The sequence below is a fragment of the Schistocerca nitens genome, chromosome 6, assembly GCF_023898315.1.
Source record: "Schistocerca nitens isolate TAMUIC-IGC-003100 chromosome 6, iqSchNite1.1, whole genome shotgun sequence".
Taxonomy (NCBI): domain Eukaryota; kingdom Metazoa; phylum Arthropoda; class Insecta; order Orthoptera; family Acrididae; genus Schistocerca; species Schistocerca nitens.
Window position 1 is genome coordinate 456,488,292 of NC_064619.1, and position 24,254 is coordinate 456,512,545.

Sequence of the window (24,254 nt, forward strand, 5' to 3'; positions counted from 1 at the left end):
ATCAAAAACACTACTGACCTTTGACTGTAAGTTTTCCTGATGCTTCCTGATGACCAAATTTGTTCTCTGCATAACATGTGTAGTCACCCCCATCTGAATAATTAACATCCCTGGAAAATTGTCACTGAAATTAGCAATACATCTTTTATGGTGCATACACCTGAGGAAACTGACAAAATTGTCAAACATCAACCGTACACATTTACATATGTATGTAAATGGAATGCAATTTTTGGATGCAGAATACTTTTAAGAGCATTTTAATATCAAGCTAATAAAGCAATCCACATGAACCTCAGTGAAACACATGTAGTCCAGTCAACAAAGGAAAATTAGGGGAAACAAACTGGATAGTTACAAATTTTTGTACAGTGCTAGGAGAGAGTGTCATGAGCAACACACTAAAAATTCCCACAGGTGGCATGTGAGCATTAGGGTGGGGCGGGGGTGGGGGCATTTAAATATCATTTTTTTATTGTTTTCTTTAATAGCTTCCAGCAAAAATGTTTCCCAGTACAAAACTGAACTATGTTAAAACTTCCTACAAAAAAAGTCCCTATTAATTTTTTTCTGTATGACTAATAGTTTGCACACAGATTATTAAACATAATGTCTTACTTGTATAAAATTACTGTTTACTGTTAAATGAAGTGGGTTAAGAAAAAATATTACATGTGTGTGCCATGTCTAAGTGCAGTACAGCCGTACTAGGGGATAAACTGTGTTCTTGGATTTTAAAAGGGTGTAAGAGGCACAGATGGAGTGTAGAAGTGCAAGGAAGATAGGCTGTTGGGTTGTGGTCATTCACCTCCCCTCCTTCAAAGTTCTGTAAACCAAAGCACAAACTGGTGATTTCCTAATATCTACCTCTCTACGTCATAGGAATCAACTAGAGGTTGTTACACAAAGGAATCAACTAGAGGTTGTTACACAAAGTTATATCGACTCTCTGCCTTATGGATCACTGGTGTTGCAGAGCGCCGAGGTGACTGGGCTGTGTTTATTTTACCCAAAGAGGACTGATACTACAGAATATATATATATCAATTACTAATAATACTAATGCAGGAAACACACATGGACAGAATCTAAGTAAATCTTTATTTACTATTCTGCACTGCTTGAGGAGAAATCGATTCTTAATCATTCTGTACGGCATCTGTAATATTCTTCTGGGGAAGGCAACTCCCCCACCATGAGCACTGTATACTTTTCATTTTGCAGATAGTCTATACCTCCGCAGCATTTCCTGTCCATTTCTCTTACATCAGCAGACAATATAACTTTCCCAAGTTTGTGTTTATATACTAGATTTATTTGTAGTTTATTGAATGAGTACTCATTTTCAGTTGTTAAGTGAACTTTTATGTAAAATATGTTCCTATAAACAATGGATGAGAAGTGTATAATGTGTAAGTGTTATGTTTCCGCCACCTTTGTTGTGGTGGGAAAACGGATTGGATAGGTAAAATGTGGTACTCTACTGCTGTCTGTCACTGACAGCATATTGTAAAGCCATGTAGTTGTGTTCTAGTCACTCGGTGGCGAATAAATGAATTATCAGAAAGCTACTGCACTTCTCCCACCACCAATTTTGTTACTGGTAGATAGCATAAAGCTCTTCCACTGATAAATTGCTAGCACTTGTACAGTGGGTTTCAATGAGTAGAGCCACTTACCATATGTCCACAGTATGTCTTTGAAGGTGGCTGTGAATGCTTCTGATCATGTTCATGTCTAGAACCATAATCTGCTATAACGTATTGCTTGATTGATGTTGAAATATCATAAGTTCCACTGCATAGGGACACAATTTCAGTCTCTGGGCCTCTTCAGCCACTGGGAGAGCTGACGCTGAGGTGATGCATTTGATACCACCGATGATGTAAAAATATTCCAGCCATTGAAAGTGAAGACAGTAAAATCTACACTACCGAAAACATACTGACAGTGTATTACACTTGGGACAGGCTCTCCATTGTGGCAGAAATCTGACAGTTCTAGATGTTTAACTTTTTTTTATATAGTAGCTCACATGACTGCAAATAAGCACTCATTCAATAAACTGAAAACAAACAAAGTATATAAATATGAGATCAGTGAAGTTATTTTGTCTAATGATATAAGACAGATGGGTAGGAGATGCTGGGGAGGTATAATCTGTCTCCAGAATGAAAAGCCAACAGGGGTCATCGTCACAGAACTTGCCTTCCCCAAAAGAATGCTACAGCTGGCTTTCAGAATGACCAAGAAGCAATTTTCCCTTGAGCAAAAGTAGAATAGTGTGAAATGTTGATTTTTTAAATAATAGAACATGCCCAATCTTTTAATTAAGCCTAAAATACATTAAGAATAAATTTTCCCTCCTGTAAATAAATCTGCAGAGTAAGGAGAAAAGGTCACGATTTTTTTTGCTGTTCCAGTACAGAAAGATCGAGAGAAATGTTTATGTATCAAAACTGTAAAGCAAGCTGAAGGCAGTTGCTGTAATTTTTTTTTATTATAAAAAAGCAGGAGCTGTGAGCACTCACTCACTCTCTCTCTCTCTCTCTCTCTCTCTCTCGTTCGTTTTCAATGGCTGTTTCACAAATGTAAGTGTCGCTCTGTAACATTTGGCACATAATTATGCTAATTTAATTTCAAAATCTGTGTTTTAATTAAGACTGTACTTTCCTTTTTCATTAATTCAACATATCAAATTATTATGCTGCATTTTAGAACTTTTTCAGACTGCAGGGAAGAAGAGTTGCCGACAAATTGTTGGGTGGCCACAGCCAAACACTACTAGTGCTCAAACGGCTATTATTTTATCAAACTTTTACTTCAGCGTTCCTGAGATATCTTTTACCGGTCTTTTCTATCAGTATCCGGGCAATGTGATTACACAAGCTGCGTAATTTTTAGATCAGTCGCTGGCCTCTAAACAATGCCATCGGTCAACATTCTTGTCGGCTAATGGGAATCTGATGTTGGTTGGTGGAATATATAATTACATCATCCACAAATAAAAATTTTCCTTTGCAGCATTTTATCATTTTAGAAGCTTGCCAACACCAAAAGTGATAAATATAATATTAAATTATTTTTTTAAATACCAGTAATATTAAACTGGGCAGAGATTTACATACTCATATATACTGTCCATATGTGTTTCTTCTTCATTAGATCAACTCATTTGCTTGAGTTGAGGGTTAAATACCAACAAGTAAATTTATAGCTACAACTCTTTTTGACACAACAATTAAAATACCTTATTTCCAGGTCCCCATTGTCCAGAGTAGTGTATCTCCCACCAGTTAGCTCCTTTCCATTACGTATCCATTTCACCTGTGGCTTGGGAGCTCCAAATGTCCTGCATAACAGCGTTACCGTTCTGCCGTCCACTGTCTGTTCACTACGTGGTGGCTCAGTTATTTCAGGTGGCAAAGCTGCAACATCATGTCTTACATAACATATTTTCAACATGATAGTTTCCTTTGCCCCCACCTCCCAAATAAGTGTTAATCAGACTTAATACCAGTATATTAAAATTGTATAGCTCATTAAAAGTAATGCAAGTTTGAAACAATACCAATGGTCATTCGAAAAAAATATTATAATGGAGTACCTGACATAGATTAGAAGCATTTTTATCAATGAAAATCTCCAATGAGAAAGTAGAATAAAGTCCTCATGTCATCGACAGAACAATAATTCTATATTTTATTAAAATAAACTGTTTCCTGAAGAAGAGATTTTTCATTAAAATAAAATTTTGTTTGCTCAACAAGAGATATCTGAATTATTCACTCTTGGTACAGTACTTAGTCCCAGAGTGAGTACAGAGGTTCATTCTAGCTTTTCAGTTGTTTTAGTTTAAGGATTTTAAATTTTTTTTTTACTAATTATTATTTGGGAAAAATATGTACAGTTGTGAGGGAGGGAGGGAGCGAGAGGGGGAGAGAGAGGGGGAAAGGGGTAGAGAGAGAGAGAGGGAGGGAAAACTGGGGGGGGGGGGCGGCAGGAAGGCGATGAAGTTTGATTACACATGACGGCAAACACCTTCCATGTTGCCATGTATTACAAAACTGCTTTTGTGAACAACAAATGAACTTGCATCAGCACTAAAGTATAGCTATGCCACAGTCTACAAGAGAGCAGTTATTGTCATCCAGTACTGTTTGTGACAAGGCACCTGGAGGAAGACTAAATCTGACTGGCTGTTAGACTTGTTTTCCTCCAGGAAAATTTTGCAGCATTATAGTGATATGGAATGCATCAAAGATAAAAATCTATTTTTAACACTGTAATAACAGGAAATAATAAGAATATGACATGTATTTTAACTGCTGTGATACGTAAGAGGTCATAAACTGTGTAACTACCACAAATTCGAGGGAACATGTATTTGACTGTTTTTATTATTATTATTATTATTATTTGGGGTAACTATAATCAAGATCTTACTCCATATGCAATAATTAGACATTTATCTCTATAATAGTTAAACATAGCATTTATGAAATGAATAATGTACTGAAATGAAATGAAGGTATTAACAGGAATGAAATCAATAACATGCAATGACATGTAATTATACAAACACAATCAATTGCAATATAGTATGTGTTGTGAATAGTTTTAGACAACTCTACCCAATAAAATAAAGTACATACCTAACACATTAACATACACATCTTTGTACACATAGCCATGACTATTGGTAGCGTTGCATCCATAGTTGCCAGTGTCCTTTTTTGAAAGCCTCTCAATAGTTATGCTATTTGTGGTGACTTTACGGCGTGGATTTGGTGGTGCCTCACTGATTGGTCGCCCATTGTGGATCCACTTAATCTGGGGATCAGGAACACCTTCGGCTTCACATCGGAAAGTTACAGTTTCATCTTCCGCTGCATTGATAATTTCAGGCTCAACAGTGAAATATGGTGCAGCTGTGAAGAACAGGCACATTACAATGAATACAATGGCTGCATAAATGTACTTGTAAAAAATTATAATTTCAACAAATTACACGAAATGTTGCTCAAAAGTTGTTGTATGTTCAGAGCAGAATCATACATACTACGCCTAGACCTTCCACGAATTACGATGTTTAGTCAATTTAAGAGCAAATGAAGTCCTTTTATGGTGGAACATTGCAACTGCCTGACTTAATAATTTTTGCAATATATTTAATTTACTATGAGAGAAATTTAATGCTACTTCAGACAGTGCAGTTATTCTAGTACTCTAACAAGTTGCACAATACAGAAATATTCCAGAGAATAATACATGAATATTTAAAGCTATATGATGCTTTAGTATTTACGACATTCTGCAAAACAGAAATTCAATAAGTGTGATTGTAAACTCACCCATAACTTGTAGATTTATGGAATATGACTGGGCATCACCAACACCATTACTAGCCTCACAGGTGTATGCACCTGAATCATTGTAATTTACATGTTTTATTACTAAGCTCTTTCCATAATTGCCTTGTGTTATTCTGTCTGATGGCTGGATGGGTCTGCCATCTTTACTCCAGACTATTTGGGGCAGAGGCCTGAAAACATAAAAATGAAGTGAAGTATAGGAAAAGTTGGAAAATCAACTAAAAGACAACAACAATGAAAGAAACTACCAACAAGGCACTTCCAAAACTATTGACTCTGAGGAAAAAATGTACCTTATTTCTTAGACACTAAATCTGGAGAAGAAAAAATATACAAAAGTCTTTACTTTACACCTTTATTTTAAAAAATTAAATAAATAAATATAAGTTGGACATTTAAGGGGTAATAAAAATGAAATGCTAAAAGTGTTTTGCAATATTGTATAAAAACAGCTCTGAGGTACTGAGAATCTTAACCAGCAAGTATCAGCGAGTACTAAGAGAGCAGACAACTGTAACAATGAGCACGAAATAAGGGTCAAAGTGGCATTATCCTCCACTGACATGCAGAAAGTCCATATTGTGACCACTGCTGTTTCTCAACATATGCTGTTTATGTCTTGTGCATTTCTCTCCCCAGATTTTGTTTTGAGATCACCACGTGCCGGTTTACATATCTGACAGCAATAATGAATTCTCTATAGCCCATAGGCCCAGAGACCTCTGGTAGTTGAAGTGAGCCTGTGGAACTGCTTCATGCATTAAAAGCAGCTAACCACATAATGCAATTTTGTTTATGTTTTATATCTGTATGGCACCTCCTTAAGTTTTGCTGTAGACCCAGGCCATTGTGGCTTGTACTCAGTACTGATGGCGGCCTTTTGCACTTTGTAACTGAGGTCTGGCAACAACACTGCCAGATGTCAGAAATCATTTCTCGCCATACAGAGTGTAGGTACTAATATATCAACGAAAATAATAAATTTTTGAAAATATAATTGGATAGATAGCGTCAGCAGGAGAAACACAGTTAAAAGATAAGGAAATGTTCAATGTTTTTGAGCCAGTGGCTCCTCCTGGTCAGGAGGGACGGGAGGGGGTATGAACCCCTGATCTGGGTTTCTAGGCAACTTTTCTGTAGCTCTACCATTTCCTAAACCTCGCCAGTCCTTTTCCTTCTTCCTTTCTTCTTCTACTCCTCTGCCAGGAGGAGCCACTGGGTCAGAAACCTTGCACATTTTCTAACTTCTGTGTGTATTTTCCACTGGAGTATAAGTACTACAATTTCACATGAGCCTGTACACTTGGCACCACATCCAATTCTGTAATGAACAAAAACTGTATGAAACAAGCTTAGAAGTATATACTGCTGCAATACTTACGTTCCACCAAATATACAATACATTTCAACTTTCTTTCCTCTGAAAGCCACCTCATTCTTTCTTGTCACATACTGCTTCACTGGTTGGTGCCTGTTTTGGGCAGCTGAAGAGCCCGTCAGTTCCACATTCAGCATGACACGATTTCCTAATTTGTATTCATTCCTAAAAAAGAAAAAAGTGAACCACATTGAATTCTTGAACAAAAGTTACACAATGTCAGACAATATCTTCCATTTTCTGTGTGGTACAAAACAATTATTGTGGCAACAAAGATGCTCAACAGCCAAGAAAAAAGAAATTTTCTATAGGTTCTAGCTTTACATGTGGTTTTCATGAACTGAGATTATTGAAGGATAATACAGCCAACGTAAAAAGGCATCAAAAGTTAAGGAAAGCTTTTTAACAACAAATACAGGTGACCCTTGATTGCTGTCAAAACAGTAATAGAAAGTAATGTACTTCTGAACACTTACTTTCACTTTAGCTTAAAAAGAAACACTCTTTATACATTATATGTAGTGGAACAGCCTCGTAAACTAACCAACCTCTTTATACACAAAGTGTTTACCCCCCTACCCCCTCTCTCTGTCCGACAAATGTAAATGATTTGTTACAGAGTTATGATTGCACATTAAGTGGTGGTTATTCTAGAGTAGAAAATGTGAGTCAAGTCTCCAAATCACAGAAAGGCAAAGTCACATCATCTACTAGCAGACAACACCTAGTAAGACACAGTGGTATTTTGTTCAGCTTAATGACGGCTTTTGTGAGAAACCAGTTTCTGGAACCAACTGAACGAAAACTGTTGACACAGGCGGTTTTAGTTTTGCTTATTGATAAATATTGATTGAGTTATTCATTCTTTCTTTTCAAGAGAAACTAGTCTGTATTTTTCTGTCAGATAAATCACGTATTCATTGTTTCAACTGAAACTATTCTTTAGTGTTTTACCTGACTGAACTACCCAGTCAATCTTCCGAGTGAAAACAGACTGTAGTACTTTCATTAGTTGAGCTACAGCAGTGGTATACAAATGGAATACACATAACCCCCCCCCCCCCCCCCCAGGAGTGTGTGAAGATATCTCTGATGGTACACCAAAGTTAAATTAACCATTACACATAATCATTTAATTATGAACTGAATATAACACTTCTACTACTACTTTTCATCACTTAAAACTGATTAATATATTTCTATGGTTAAGTTGTTCCTTTCAGATACAATTAACATTTGACTAATTAAGCTGATGTATCCTTTTGGGTACAAAATTAAGCATAAATGTTCCTAGGAGTTCACAAAGAAGGAATGTAGCCGACTTTTAGTGTTCTCCCCTTCACTGAAGAGATGGGGTGATGTTCATTAATTAAAAAAACCCAAAGAATCTAGCCCTATTTTTGCAGAAAGTAAAATTTTTGTACAAACAATTACATTACCAGCTATATCAATGTACGAGGGTCATAACTTTAATAGTGGCAACTATTACAACTTATACAAAACAAATACAAGTTTCAAAGTTGAACTGTTCTTAAAAGTAGTAACCAGCGTTATGTATAACCCACTGCCAGCAATGTGAGAATCATAGATTACCCTTAGCAGTACCAGTTGTGTTGATAGTTCAAGTGGAGTCGACTATTGTCCACCAGATCTCAGTAATAGTTGAGAAGAGAATGCTATGAAGTGCTTCCTTTATCTTACAAATCATGCTGATGTCACAAGGGCTGAACTCCACAGAGTGCCCAGTGTGGCACCGCATTTACCAGCCCCATCAATCGCAAAACTCAGTCACAATTGCGACATTCGTGCCCAACCCTCATCCTGCTAAATGACAGCCAGGTCCTGCAAAAAGTGTTGCCGCTTCTTTCTCTAAGTTGTTTATTTTTGGAACACAGTCTGCATAGAGAAACAAGCAGTGACACTTCCTGCACAGATTCTTCGATTCTCTTCTTTTCCAGTTTTCCACAGTGCACGATTCACTTCCATTCAACGCTGTCCTCCAAACTTACATCCACATTGTCTAAATTAATGCTGATGTTTGATACTAGTAGGCTGCTTCTGGCCAGGAATGCCTTCTTTGGCTTGGTCTGCTTTTTATGTCCTTGCTCCGCCATATGTTATTGTGCTAGTTCCTTCATTCGTCGACTTCGTGGTCCCCAGTTTTGATGGTTTTCCATTAATCTCATGTCTGCTACTCCTTGTTGCTGTCATTTTCTTCAGTTTACTCTCAATCCCTATTCTGTGCTAAGTAGGCTGTTTATTTCATTCATTATGTCCTGTACATCTTCCTCATTTTCACAGAGTATAGCAGTCACCAGAGCATTTTATCATTGATATCCCTCTGATCATTAAACAGACTTGAGTCACTTAAAAAGGTTGTTTCCATCATACACCTTTCGATCTTCCAGCATTGGAGTCACTCACTGAGGACACCTACATTTTCTCCCTTCACTAACGATAAACAACTTTAAAAGCAAACTTGCTATTTTCAGAGTTGTGTTTTCCATTTCCACTGACATTCATGCGCGCAATGGAACTACACTGTGCTCATACAAACATTCTGCTCCATTTTGCACTGTTCTACACTGTGCATGTGTGTGCAAGATGGCACAACACTCTTACAATGGAACACTGCCCTGCGATAAAAGTCTAATATCAATCAGAAGTTGACTGGCACATTTTCTTCATCAATGCGCACACTTAGCAGTTATTAACTGTTTGATGCGGTTAACTCATCCTTGTCTAAACGTATGTATTGCCCCATAAATTCAGTTGTTCGATATTTTTCTGGAACTCTTGATGTAGCATGCCTTCTTCACTGCAACTTGTACTTCACCTGTGATCACTCATTTACTCTGTTGTCTTAAAACCAAATTCTTAAAACAGAAAAATTTTTCTATTATTTTCTTGCTTATTTTTTTATGGCATTTCTGTTTGACAAAATCTCTTTTTGTTTTCGTAGTATTACATCAAATTTTCTTAGTATAGCAGAACATGCTGCCTTTCTCACAGAACTAACAATACTTGCTGTGAGCATTTGCTTCTTTTTCTTGGGTACACATTTACAAATTACTCTATCCTCAGCATAATTGTCCTGCTACTGTACCTTTCACACTGTCAATCTATCTAGTGCTTCCACATTGAATTATATACATCTCTCCATGCTGTTAATGACATGAACAACATACAGTGAAGCCTGTCCCTGAAGACATTTTCCACCACTGGTTTCCTATTGATAGAGTGAAACAGAACGAACAACATTAGACTTGAACATAGCTGTACTTGGTCATGTCATCAAGTCAGTTACCACTCAAATCACACTTCAGTTGGCTCAGTCAGAAACCAAGTCCATTTGTTTGCTGACAGTAAATGGTCCATGCTTTGAACAGCATACTGACAATCATTTTGAAGAAAACTCACCTGAAAAATGATGTTGCAGCACAAGCATACATGAAGTCATCACTTGCATCCTGACGTGTCACATTTGAAAACCACAGGTTTCCTTCTGGGTCAAGAGTCATACGGGAGTTATTGATGCTTTTAATACCACCATCATTATTCTAAAGGAAAAAAGAAAAATTACATGTAATAAATAATTATTTGACTGCAAATGCAAGTCCAAACAAACCAATTTCTATTCAGGTCAGACTTTTTTCCTGCCATCACATGCCACAAAGAATTTATGTGAATTTTCAGAAGAAACTAATTAAAAATGCTACATCATGCACCTCACGCATCATTTTTATCTTTATTGTTGTTTTATATATTAAACACATCTCAAAAACATAAGTGTATCAATAAACACCCACATAATAACCAAAAACTGTTAACCCATCACCAGGCAGGTATTTGCAAAGGAAAAGTAAAAAAAGACCTGCACAAATGAGTGATGCAGCAGAACTGATATAACTGCTATCCCAAAGCAGATTAAAATTGCTGAGACAAATGGAGACTGGAAGATCTGACTACGTTGTTTTTACACATAACATTTCACATATTTCATGGGCACATCCTTCAATCCCATAATCCTTCAGGCCACTATCTCTGTTATCGCTTGCCTCACACCTACTTCCAGCCCTGCCCCACGAGCTTAATTTAATTCTTCCTTTATTCATACCATTCTCTCCGCAGTCTCCTCCTTCCTGTATTACATTTACCTCTTCCAATCCACTCCTTCATATGCACTGTGTGATGTGCACAACCCCCCTGTGCCCATGGCCAGAAGAAGTCAATGTCACATTCCTATCTTGTGCACCCTCTGCTTCTCCCTCCCAAGTGTCAGTCACTCTTTCCCAATGCTGCCTCCCACTCCTCTTATCTTACCCTCTACATAAAACACAACCCCTTACTCCATCTGGAATTGCAGAACTGGCATAATGTAGTCAGCCAGGACACTTTAAAACCGTGCAGGTTTCAGCTGATGCCCATTACACTCCAGCAGAGTAGCAAGTTGCTTATTTAGCTTTTTCTGATTTTTCTCCGTAGTTTAATTCTTAAATTCCATGTGTGTTTTTCTATTTAACATGTGTAATCTTGCATTTTTGTAACTGTAAAATGTAGATTCAATCAGTCTGTAACACAGTTGTAACTTCTTTTGAACGGCCAGCTGCACAGCTCACTAAGGTATCAGTCTACATTGATGACATATCAGGAGGGCAACAAATTGCTTATTTAGGTTTCTCTGTATGCTTTTATGGTTTAATTTTTAAATTAGTTGTGCTGGGATGGATAGGATCTGTGCATGCTGCGTGAGGATGCAGGACGACTTGTTACACTTCTTGAACAGCTGAAGGTGCTTCTGGCTACAGTCAGCCATCTTCAGAGTGCTCCCTTGGGGTGTAGCAACAGCGGAGAATTTTTCACACTGCACGGATCATCTCAGATGTCACTTGTTTTGCTCACAGTAACTGCTGCTGGGGCACCTTCCAATGTACCAACACGGTGCATCTGCCCTCACAGCAGGGTGAGTGGTGGGTGGTAACATGTTCGCATCACTCGAGGCCGAGGGTCAATGTGGAGGTTGGCTGTCTGGCCTCACTTATTCACCCTCTGAGGGGCAAGTGGCCATTCCTTCAGCACGGTCCAAGCAGGTAAACAGGAGGAGGGATTTGCTAGTTATTTGGCACTTCAACTTTAGGTGCATTATGGAGCTCCTTAAGTAAATAACATTCAGGACCGAAGAGAAATCCGAAGTTCACTTACAAGGGAACTTCCCCATCGCACCCCCCTCAGATTTAGTTATAAGTTGGCACAGTGGATAGGCCTTGAAAAACTGAACACAGATCAATTGAGAAAACAGGAAGAAGTTATGTGGAACTGTGAAAAAATAAGCAAAATATACAAACTGAGTAGTTCATGGGAAGATAGGCAACATCAAGGACACTGGGAATGCAGGAGCGCCGTGGTCTCGTGGTAACGTGAGCAGCTGCGGAACGAAAGGTCCTTGGTTCAAATCTTCCATCGAGTGAAAAGTTTAATTTTTTATTTTCAGTTTATGTGACAAACTCTTATGTTTTCATCACTTTTTTGGGAGTGATTATCACATCCACAAGAAAACCTAAATCGGGCAAGGTAGAAGAATCTTTTTACCCATTCGCCAAGTGTACAAGTTAGGTGGGTCGACAACATATTCCTGTCATGTGACGCATATGCCATCACCAGTGTCGTATAGAATATATCAGACGTGTTTTCCTGTGGAGGAATTGGTTGACCTATGACCTTGCGATCAAATGTTTTCGGTTCCCATTGGAGAGGCACGTCTTTTCGTCTACTACTCGCACGGTTTTGCGATGCGGTCACAAAACACAGACACTAAACTTATTACAGTGAACAGAGACGTCAATGAATGAACGGACAGATAATAACTATGCAAAAATAAAGAAGGTAAAATTTTCAGTCGAGGGAAGACTCGAACCAAGGACCTATCGTTCTGCACCTGCTCACGCTACCACGGGACCACAGAGCTCCTGTGCTCACATTGTCATTGATGTTGCCTATGTAGCCCATGGACTACTCAGTTTGTATATTTTGCTTATTTTTTCACAGTTCCACACAACTTCTTCCTGTTTTCTCAGTTGATCTGTGTTCAGTTTATCAAGGCCTGTCCACTGTGCCAACTTATAACTTAATCTGAGGGGGGTGCGATGGGGAGGTTCCCTTGTTAGTATGTCTGATGGAGGGGTCTCATCCCAATTGTGCAGCTATCGAGCATACAGCGTGCAACTGTCTACAAGTTGTGGCATTTGGAGCCGAGTGTAGTGTCCCAACCAAAGGCTTCGCTGAATCTGTGGCGGTCTTGGTTGCAGTTCTCTGGATCTGCTTTACTGGATGTAGGACCCCTCCTGACAGGATAGGGTCCACTACACAAAGGAAGCAGCTACTCAGATAGCAGAGTACTTGTGGAGTGCACATGGTTTTTTTTTTTTTTTTTTTTTTTTTTTTACAGACTAAGCACTAATTTGAGGTATTTTGATGAACACTCTCCAGTCGACAAGCACATAGTGAAATCAGGCCATGTTCAGACTAAAGACCCTTCAACAGTCAAAATTTTGTCAGTAAATTGCTGAAGTATTTGTAACGATGTTCCCAAATTTACTGCCCTTTAGGAAATTTGTCACACTCAAATTATTTTGGGATTGAGGGCTGGCTAAAACTCAAAGTAGAAATCTCTGAAATATTTAGTGTGTCACTGAATTATGTCAGAGAAAAAGACGAGAGGCTGTAGGAGAGGGAGTGTTCACTGTAGCGTCAAAAATATGAGTGTGACTGTGGAGTTATCTGGACATGTACAACAGGTCTAGCTGAAATTAAGTTAATTACTGGATAGTTTTACTGGCCATCCAATTCCACTATGACAGTTTCAGAGTCATTCAAAGGAAATCTACATTCAGTAGTGCAGCAATACCCAATAGATTGAGACAACTTTAACTATTAACTGGTATCTCTATGGATTCATTGCAGTGGGTACAGACAGGCTGTGTTGGTAAGTACTTTTGGACACGTGTTCCTAAAAGATGTCTTGGGCATCTAGTTTGAGAGCCCACACACTATGAAAATATTTTAGAACTTGTAGCTACACAGGCCTTACCTTATTGACAATGTCAATAAAGACAAATGGATTAGTGATAAATATTTAACAGTGACACTGTATACAAAAGTTAATAATACAAACAAGAAGGCTAGGTGAGTATGTTTACTAGAGAGAGCAGGTAGGCAGTTGTTAGCATCCCGCTTAACCAATGAATGGATATGATTTAGTTCCACTATAATGGATGTAGAGGAATTATGGGTGACTTTAAAGGGATTGTAAATCACATTCTGGAGAACTACGCGCCGAGCAAGTGGATTACAGACAGAAATTCGAAAGATGCTGAGGAAACAAGACTGTTGCACTCTCGGTTCAAAACAGAAGGCACAAATGACAAAGGCAAAAGTTAGTAGAGATTCACACTTACGTAAAAAGATCAATATAACTACTACAAGCGTCATACCTTATCAAATATCTTGTAGAGAACCCAAGAAAATTCTGGTCCTATATAAAATCACTAAATGGATTTAAGGCTTCTATCCAGTCAGTTGAACAGTATGGTGTGGCAACAGAGGCTAGTGAAGGAAATGTGAAGTTTTAAATTTTGATTTCATGTTATCACTTTGGAGAGCAAGCCGGGCTGCAACTTTATGTTAAAAAGACATTGCCCAAGTACAGATCATGACACAATTTTGTCGATGCGCCAACCACCTATCACTTGAAAACTGGGCTCATTTTGTATGAGAACAATGTACAAAGATCTCGTGACCTACCCCTTAACTGGTGCTGCCTTCTGTTGTCAATTTCTACAATTATTTCAAAAGAAATATTAGCGAAAGTAACAGCTGCTGTCATGAATGGCTGACTCAATATGATCACATTGACATAATTTCATGTTTGTCCTAGTTAGGATTCGCATTCTGCTGTAATTCTGCTACAAATACAGGGCTATTACAAATGATTGAAGCGATTTCATAAATTCACTGTAGCTCCATTCATTGACATATGGTCACGACACACTACAGATACGTAGAAAAACTCATAAAGTTTTGTTCGGCTGAAGCCGCACTTCAGGTTTCTGCCGCCAGAGCGCTCGAGAGCGCAGTGAGACAAAATGGCGACAGGAGCCGAGAAAGCGTATGTCGTGCTTGAAATGCACTCACATCAGTCAGTCATAACAGTGCAACGACACTTCAGGACGAAGTTCAACAAAGATCCAGCAACTGCTAACTCCATTCGGCGATGGCATGTGCAGTTTAAAGCTTCTGGATGCCTCTGTAAGGGGAAATCAACGGGTCGGCCTGCAGTGAGCGAAGAAACGGTTGAACGCGTGCGGGCAAGTTTCACGCGTAGCCCGCGGAAGTCGACGAATAAAGCAAGCAGAGAGCTAAACATACCACAGCCAACGGTTTGGAAAATCTTACGGAAAAGGCTAAAGCAGAAGCCTTACCGTTTACAACTGCTACAAGCCCTGACACCCGATGACAAAGTCAAACGCTTTGAATTTTCGGCGCGGTTGCAACAGCTCATGGAAGAGGATGCGTTCAGTGCGAAACTTGTTTTCAGTGATGAAGCAACATTTTTTCTTAATGGTGAAGTGAACACACACAATGTGCGAATCTGGGCGGTAGAGGATCCTCACGCATTCGTGCAGCAAATTCGCAATTCACCAACAGTTAACGTGTTTTGTGCAATCTCACAGTTTAAAGTCTGTGTCTGAATACGAGAAAAAGGTACGAGAGTTGGAAGTGAAACTATCTGCCGCAACAGACGAGTTAGAACAGTACCAAAGGCAAAATAGTCTACGACTGTTTGGAGTAGCAGAAAATAAGGAAGAAGACACAGACAACCTGCTTATACAGGTTGCGCTTGAAAAATTAGGCGTTGAAGTGACCAAGGCAGACATTGACAGGAGCCATCGGGTGGGACGAAAACTACCAAGTGCTACCAAACCTCGTCCAATAATAATTAAATTTGTCTCGTACCGTACGCTAATTACATTTCTCCTCTTACGACAGAGGATACACAGTGACACACAGCCGTCACTATTTTGGTCATATTCTCCTTGCACCGAATACCACTAATCCATTCTCTATACTCCCGCAATCTCAGGAAATCTCTTGCAGTCGCCTTTCTTTCGGCACTTGCGGAGTCACAAACAGGGCGCACAAAATCTCGGACACCCCTGTGTTATGTCAATTGGCGGAAGCAGCGGCCAGTGCCCCTCGCGGCATGTAGTGCCTAACAAAGGGACAAACCAGTCTGCCACCCTACTCCAGGCTGCTCAGCGGAACGCGTCAGAGCTTTTAGCAGCTCACTGCAACATCCAGTCTTTACCTGCACATTACGAAGAACTTAGCCTCCTCTTCAACCAACTAAACTACCACGTAATCCTCTTATCCGAAACGTGGTTGAAACCACACATATCCTCTGCATCTATTCATCTCCCAGGGTACACATTTCTTAGGGCAGACAGATCAAAAAAGCGAGGTGGCGGGGTCGGCGCGTATATACGAACAGATCTCAAAGCGAAAGTCTTATACGTCAAATCCTGCTGAAGAAAACGAGGCTGAATTCATGTTCATTGAAATAAATATACTAAGTTGGAAATTCTTGACTGGCGTCGTGTGCAAGCCGCCAAAAATAAGCTCAATGAGTTCCTTCCAGTCGGAATTACATTCACTTCAGTGTCAATACAAACACGTCATCGTAATGGGTAACTTGAACATAGACCTGCTAAGAGACACTCCCTCCGCAATAAACCTAAGAAGACTGTTTAGTTGCAATAGCATGAACATTCTTCCATTACAACCTACACACCATACGGCGCACAGTCATACTCTTATAGACGTAATCGCAACGAAACAGACTGACAAAGTAAGAGATGTTGGTCAAACATCGGCCCCTGGCCTCTCAGCACATGATGTAATATTCCTGGCCTACTCTGTGCAGCCCCCAAGGATCAAATCGCGTTACATAACTTGTAGGAACATGAAATGTATTGACCTTGACACTCTAACAGCCGATTGCTCAGAAATCTCATGGCATCAAATAATCAGAGAACCTACAATCGACGGCAAAATTAATGAACTTGGTGATAAACTCACTGCCCTCTATGACAAACATGCACCTGTGCGCACAATCCGTGTAAGAAAATCTCCTGCTCCATGGCTGACAGCTGAATTACGTCAAATGATGACTAATAGGGATGCTGCCGACAGGCGTTTCAAGGCAGATCCGAAACCCGAGCGTTTCGAAGAATATAGAAAGCTACGGAACAGAGTGAAACAATGCATTCGCAATGCTAAAATCAGGCACGCTCACTCCCTTGTATGCAGTGATCTGAAGCCCACGACTCTATGGAAGAATCTCCGTAGCTTGGGGGTCGGAAAGGCAAAATCGGAAACTACTTTTCATGTGTCAGCTAACGAATTAAATGAATTCTTCTCTGCACCTCTGAATACCAGCACGGCTGATAATTACCGTCCACAAGAATTCCCAAACAGGATAACTAACAATGATACCTTCCATCTAAAACATGTAACAACAAATACGGCAAGAAAAGCAATAATGAGAATCTCTTCTGATGCAATAGGCAACGACAATATCGGTATAACCATGATTAAGAATGTTGCCGATATCTTAGTACCTGTCTTAACTGACATATTTAATTTTTCCCTCGTGAACGGAATATACCCCACTGCATGGAAAAGAAGCATAATTCGACCCATCCCTAAGATCGAAAACCCGCAACTGCCCAGTGATTACTGACCAATTAGCATACTGCCTGCTGTTTCCAAAGCACTTAAGTAACTTGAGTATACTGTTCATGACCAAATCACTGAACACTTGCATGAATTCAGCCTATATGACAAATTTCAATCCGGTTTCCGTAAACATCACAGCACAAACACTGCTCTAATTAAAGTAACCGATGACCTGAAATATGCCATCGACAATCGAAAGGCAACAATATTGACGCTACTGGACTTCAGCAAAGCTTTTGACACTGTTAACTTTTGACATATTGCTCAGAAAAATGCAACAGCTTAATTTCTCTGACAGTGCAATGAGATGGTTTGAAAGCTACTTAAAAGACAGACAGCAATGTGTTGTCTGCGTAAATGAAAAATCTTCCTGGAAACATGTTTCTTCGGGAGTGCCACAAGGATCAGTCTTAGGACCACTTTTGTTTTCCTTATATGTCAACGATATTTCGTCGGTTCTGTCCTCCTGTAAATATCATTTCTATGCCGACTACCTCCAGCTCTACCTAAGCGTCAGACTTGAAGATGTAAACACTGCAATCGCTCAGATGAATGATGATCTGTCTTCAGTAGTGACATGGGCGAAAAACCTGGGGCTTAAACTAAATGCAAAAAAGACGCAAGTAATCTTAATAACCCATCAGAAATTAACAAGTTCAGATTTCCGTGAACGGCTACCTCCTATTCTGCTCGACGGTACTCCAATACCATATCAGAAAACAGTGAAGAACTTGGGTGTAACTTTGGATGAGCATCTCAACTGGACGGAGAATACAGTCGCAGCGTGCCGAAAGACTTCTGCTTGTCTCTATGCTCTCAAAAAGTTTCGGAACATATTTCCACAGGACTTGAAACGCCCGCTCGTGCAAGCACTCGTTCTACCGAACCTCCACTATTGTGATGTGATTCAACAAGGCACGAGTAGTGAAAACGAACGGCTAGAGCTAGCCATGAATGCCTGTGTCCGTTACACCTGCAACATTCGCCGATATGATCATGTTAGTGCTTCATACTCCGAGCTAGGGTGGCAATTGCGTGACTACCACACTCTTATGTCTACTTCACCGACTCCTCGTCGCGCAAGCACCCCAGTACCTTGCTTCAGAGATTAAAAACCTGTCATGCCATCATAATCGAAACACGAGGTCACTCTTATTTGGTATCCTAACTGTGCCCACTCACAAAACAAAAACTTTTGCAAACTCCTTCTCAGTTGCTGCTGTCCGCCTCTGGAACAAACTGCCCCTTAACTTGCGCAAAATTCAATCTCCTGCTGCTTTTAAGAAGAAGTTGAAGCATTTCCTACTATCATCCTCATAAAGTTCTCCACAAAATTAATGTACAAGGCTAATCCTCTCATCTGTCAAATAGCAAGGCTAGCGTCTCCTACCTTGCTCCTGAGATGCCTTCCTCTTGATCTATCTCTATTAGCCACGCAATCTTCTTTTCCTTTATATTTCCTTAATTATGTTTCATCATGTCTCTCTATTCTTCTCCTCCCTTCACCATGAGTCTCCCTCATACTCCCTGCTGCCAGCACTCCTATCTAAAATCTGTCTCTTCAATAATGTCTAATTATAACAGTACTTATGATCTACGAATATAAACTCTATATGTATGTATTTTTCCAGGTGTACCTTTCTAATTGTTTATTTCAATTTTTGTACTAGATGTAGTTTAACATGCCTACTAAAACATATGAATGTAAAATTAGTAGAATGCCTGGTTAGATGTAAGAGAGGGCCTGATGGCCCTAATCTTGCCAGGTTAAATAAATAAATAAATAAATAAATAAAGTTTACGGCCCCTTTTTCTTCTGCGAGAAAAACATTACAGGACACGTGTATCTGGACATGCTGGAAAATTGGCTCATGCCACAACTGGAGACCGACAGGGCCGACTTCATCTTTCAACAGGATGGTGCTCCACCGCACTTCCATCATGATGTTCAGCATTTCTTAAACAGGAGATTGGAAAACCGATGGATCGGTCGTGGTGGAGATCATGATCAGCAATTCATGTCATGGCCTCCACGCTCTCCCGACTTAACCCCATTCGATTTCTTTCTGTGGGGTTATGTGAAAGATTCAGTGTTTAAACCTCCTCTACCAAGAAACGTGCCAGAACTGCGAGCTCGCATCAATGATGCTTTCGAACTCATTGATGGAGACATGCTGCGCCGAGTGTGGGAGGAACTTGATTATCGGCTTGATGTCTACCGAATCACTAAAGGGGCACATATCGAACATTTGTGAATGCCTAAAAAAACTTTTTGAGTTTTTGTATGTGTGCAAAGCATTGTGAAAATATCTCAAATAATAACGTTATTGTAGAGCTGTGAAATCGCTTCAATCATTTGTAATAACCCTGTACATGTTGTCTGTTGAGTGAGCAAGAAATTTTGGAAGAAAGAAATTGCTCAGTAACTTACCTCACACATTTTACTTGGGAGGATACTTATAATTTCTATTGTCTGTCTTCGTTCCTTGACAACCTCAATAACTTCTCTCCCATCTGCTTCACTTGGTCCTTCTCAATCCAGCATGCCACCTTCCTAGATGTTTACATTCTCTTCTCTGATGGCTCCATCCACACCTGTGTCCACATTAAACCCACCAACTGTACCTGCATTTTGACAGCTGTCATCCCTTTCACCAAAAAAATCCCTCCCTTATAGCCTGGGTATCTGGGGACGGTATATCTGCAGTGACAAAAACTCCCTTGCTCAATATGCCAAGTGTCTCACCAAGGCCTTCCAGACAGGAACTATCTCCCAGACTTAGTCCACAAACAGATCTCCTGTGCCATTTACCCTCACTACCGCAAGCCTCCCACCACCCCCATAAACTAGCCACAAAGGAGTACCCCTTCGGCACCCAGTACCACTCCGGACTGGAACAACTGAACCACATCCTTCACCATGGATTTGGTTACCCATCATCATGCCCTGAAATGAGGGACATCCTATCTGAGATACTTCCCACCTCTCCTAAAGTGGCATTCCATCACCCACCCAACCTCCACAACATCCTAGTCCATCCCTATGCCACTCCAATCAGAAATCCCTTGCCACAAGCATTATATTCCTCTGCAAGACCCAGGTGCAAATCCTGCTCAATCCACCCACCCGGCACTTCCTATTCCAGTCCTATCACTGGTTCATCCTACCCCATAAGGGGCCGAGCCACCTTTTACAGCAGCCATGTCATTTACCAGCTCTGCTGCAATCATTGCACAGCTTTTTACGTTGGTATGACTAGCACCCAGCTGTCCATCAGGATGAACAGCCACCGCTAAACTGTGGCCAAGAGCACAGTAGACCATCCTGTGGGACAACATGCAACTGAACTAACACGCTTGATTTCAATGGCTGCTTCACTACCCAAGCCATCTGGATCCTTCGCTCCATCACCAGCTTTTCTGAGCTGCACGGATGGGAGTTATCCTTACAACACATTCTCCACTCCCGTAATTATCCTGGCCTCAACCTGTGATAATAATGTAACATACTGTCCCCATACCCTCCACCCAACAGTTTCCACCTCCTATGTCCTATCTTCTCCTCCCCATTCTCATTTCCCATCCTGTTTATTTGTAGCCCTCCGTCACTGTATCCGCCCATCTCTCCCCGTTCCTCTCCTTTTTTTGTTCCTTTTTTCCCCACCTCCCTGCCTCACAACTTCCTGTTGCTGCACCTGTTGAGTTTAGTCCCTACGCACTCTTATCGGACAGCATTTGTCTCTCCCCCCACCCGTACACTACTACTACTACTACTATCACTATCACTATCCCTTTCCCTACCCCTCCCATTCCAGATTGCTGCTTGCGTCTTACATGACGCTGCATTAAGGCCTGAGATGATGGAGTTGGCGGTCATGCGTGCGTAAGGTGTGCATGTATGCTTGCTTGCTTGCTCGTGTGTGTGTGTGTGTGTGTGTGTGTGTGTGTGTGTGTCCCCTCTCTTTACTAACAAAGGCTTTGGCCGAAAGGTACATGTCACTGCCTTCTAATCGTGCCTGTCTGCAACATGACATGTCATCTTTACGGTAAGTAGCAAACTATCTTTTTCTACATTGTTGACATTCCTACCTGGAATTTCCATTATTGCAGTTACTTATTTCAAATTGTAGGACCTATTACCTTAAAAATTTCAGTTATTATAATACATATAAAAATCTGAAATGGAGAAGGATAAAAATCAATGCAGACCACAGAACCAAAACTGGCATAAAGAGCTCAGCAGTTTTTGAAATAACAAGCATTTCCTCAAATAATGGAGAACAGAAAATAACAAATACACAGCGAGAAAGAGCCCATTTTAAATTATTGTGGCAGCAAAAGGAGAAAGATTAGGAATAATACAAGTAAAATTATCATTGCCTAAAAATCATAAGCACAAACAAGAAGTAATTGAGAAATACATTATGGCAAACATATGTAGAAAGATTATCACAGTTTTGGTCCATTAAAACAAAATTATTGCAAAATTACACACTGGATCATAAGCATCCGACTTGTGTCATTTTCATTAAAAATACGTATTTGAACGAATGAAGTATGTTGTATAAAAAATTTCTGGAATGCAAACACACCTGTATCAGCCAATATACATTTGGTTTTGGCCATCCATCAGGAGGATGGCAGGTGAGTTTAAAAGGGTCTCCCTCCTGCGCAGTAACAGAAATTGGTGGCTCGTCTTTAAAAGAATTAAGCTCTGCTTTCCGCACAAAAACTGAGTTTGATGTTGCTGTGCCCCATTCATTCTCAGCGAAGCACTGATACTGGCCTGTATTCAGATGAGACGAGATACAACATATATAGTAATGACTCTGCAATTATAATTTTACAATTTGACTTATAGCCAACACACCATAAATTTAAATCATCTTCACACCTCCTAATGTACTAAAAAATTATATTTATTTGGTCATGAACCAGCTTTTGGCTTCTTTGGTCACCATCAGTGTCCACTGCATGTCACAAAAGTAAGTAAAATGACATGTAACTTGTACAGATATTATTAACACAGAAGATACAAAAATTAATACATGTAGAATGTTTGCATAGGAAAGTACTACATGTTTTTTTCTCATGCAGAAATAACAGAATTAACTGCAAAAGGGAACAAAAAGCTTTGTTCATGTAGGGGCACATCGTCTGCACATCAATCAAATTTACCTACCTTACTGGCACAAATTCTCCATTATTTTCTGGAGAGAGAATATGTATTAACCTTGGTATAACTGAGGTTTCTTCTGAAAGCCTTTTCTCTGATAATTGTGACAATGCTTGCTACTTTGTTTCTTGATAAATATTATTTGGAACAGATGTTGATCACATGAGGTAGTTATGTGACTTCCAGTATCATATGAAAACTTTGTTTTGGTCATCACTGAAGACATATTCTACTTTGACGAAAATATCAAAATACTAAGCAACACATTCCTGACAGCCATGTTAATGTAGCCAATTTAACAAGTACATACACAACACACATACCTAGATCTTCATCTCTGGGTGATGTTATAACCAGGGTGCCCCTTCCAGGCTGCTGTGAGATTCTATTATCATAAGCCTGCCAGTTGAAATGTTTTCCATTCTTGATCCATCGATACCTATAAAGTGTTGATCATCACATAAATAGTATTTTAATTTCAATTAAATAATGAGAAAACTGTCTTGCCAGTTTCTTAGAATATATCATTCACCAAATGGATTATGCAATCTACTGGTCGATACTTTCAGAGTAACTTATCTCTAAAAATACTTCATGAAAAAACTGCAAATAAACTTGCAATCTTAATGTATTTTCTATGTCTGTGTAAGGTGGATAATTCAGTTTCGCTGCAAAACGTTGTTGCCCCAAGACTACGTAACTTATTTTTACAGTACTCAAAACAATTTTTTTCTAGGAACAATGTACAGTTTCCAGACTCGTGTAGATAAAACTCTTCTATATATTACTGTTTATGAAAACCAATGTGCACTCCATGACAAAGAAAGTAAGGCTCTCAGAAGATAATGTCAATTTTTATGTAACTTGGCACATGCATACGCACATACACACCAACTCACACCACTGGCAGGTATGTAAATTATTTAAGAGTTGCAAAACTCTGTGATAGAATGGCAACCAGAGTGCTGTTATCAGGCCTGGTTACATAATGGGTGTGGATTATGTCAGATATTTACTGACCACTGAAAGACAAGCAGACACTGTGTACTCAAGCGAGACAGTGTTATCAGCACCTGGCAGAATTTGAAAGCAGTTTTATTGTGGGTCTCCATTTGGCTGGCTGGTAGAATCGTGCAGTATTCACAGTTGTGGGACACTCGGATGTGACAGTGGTGTAGTGTTGGCCTGAATGGAAATATGAGAGCAGGCATACTCCCTGTCAAAGTTCCAGTTAGCTACAAGGGAGGAGTACCATATTGTGGAACAAGCACATTGTAACCCCTTCACCTTTGTAATTGCCATACAAAAACAAGTACTGGACTCCTCGCAACATTCTGTATCATCCCACGTCATTGGTAGGAAACCAGCAACTGTGTGGAGGCTACTATTATCCCATGCAGAAGCTAAAGTTAACACAAACACATAAACTGCTGTCTTTGGAATGGTGCCATGACAAGGAAGCAGTGACTACTAATAGATGGCATCACATTGTGTTCAGTGATGAAACACTGTTCTGCTCTACCTTGGATGA

At 39.8% G+C, this 24,254-nt stretch overlaps 1 protein-coding gene across 4 annotated transcripts in view; it reads right to left on the reverse strand.

Moving 5' to 3' along the window:
* The window catches only part of LOC126262598 (neuroglian), a 101,963-nt gene that overhangs the window by 56,412 nt on the left and 21,297 nt on the right, over window positions 1-24,254 (reverse strand). For all 4 annotated transcript variants that reach the window (XM_049959341.1, XM_049959344.1, XM_049959343.1 and 1 more), the window contains exons 4-11: window positions 23,047-23,162; window positions 22,140-22,333; window positions 10,174-10,313; window positions 6,757-6,918; window positions 5,355-5,545; window positions 4,656-4,931; window positions 3,251-3,428; window positions 19-110 (exon numbers count right to left, since the gene is read on the reverse strand). In XM_049959341.1, the coding sequence (XP_049815298.1) occupies window positions 19-110; window positions 3,251-3,428; window positions 4,656-4,931; window positions 5,355-5,545; window positions 6,757-6,918; window positions 10,174-10,313; window positions 22,140-22,333; window positions 23,047-23,162 (1,349 nt within the window). The remainder of the gene's footprint in view (window positions 1-18; window positions 111-3,250; window positions 3,429-4,655; window positions 4,932-5,354; window positions 5,546-6,756; window positions 6,919-10,173; window positions 10,314-22,139; window positions 22,334-23,046; window positions 23,163-24,254) is intronic.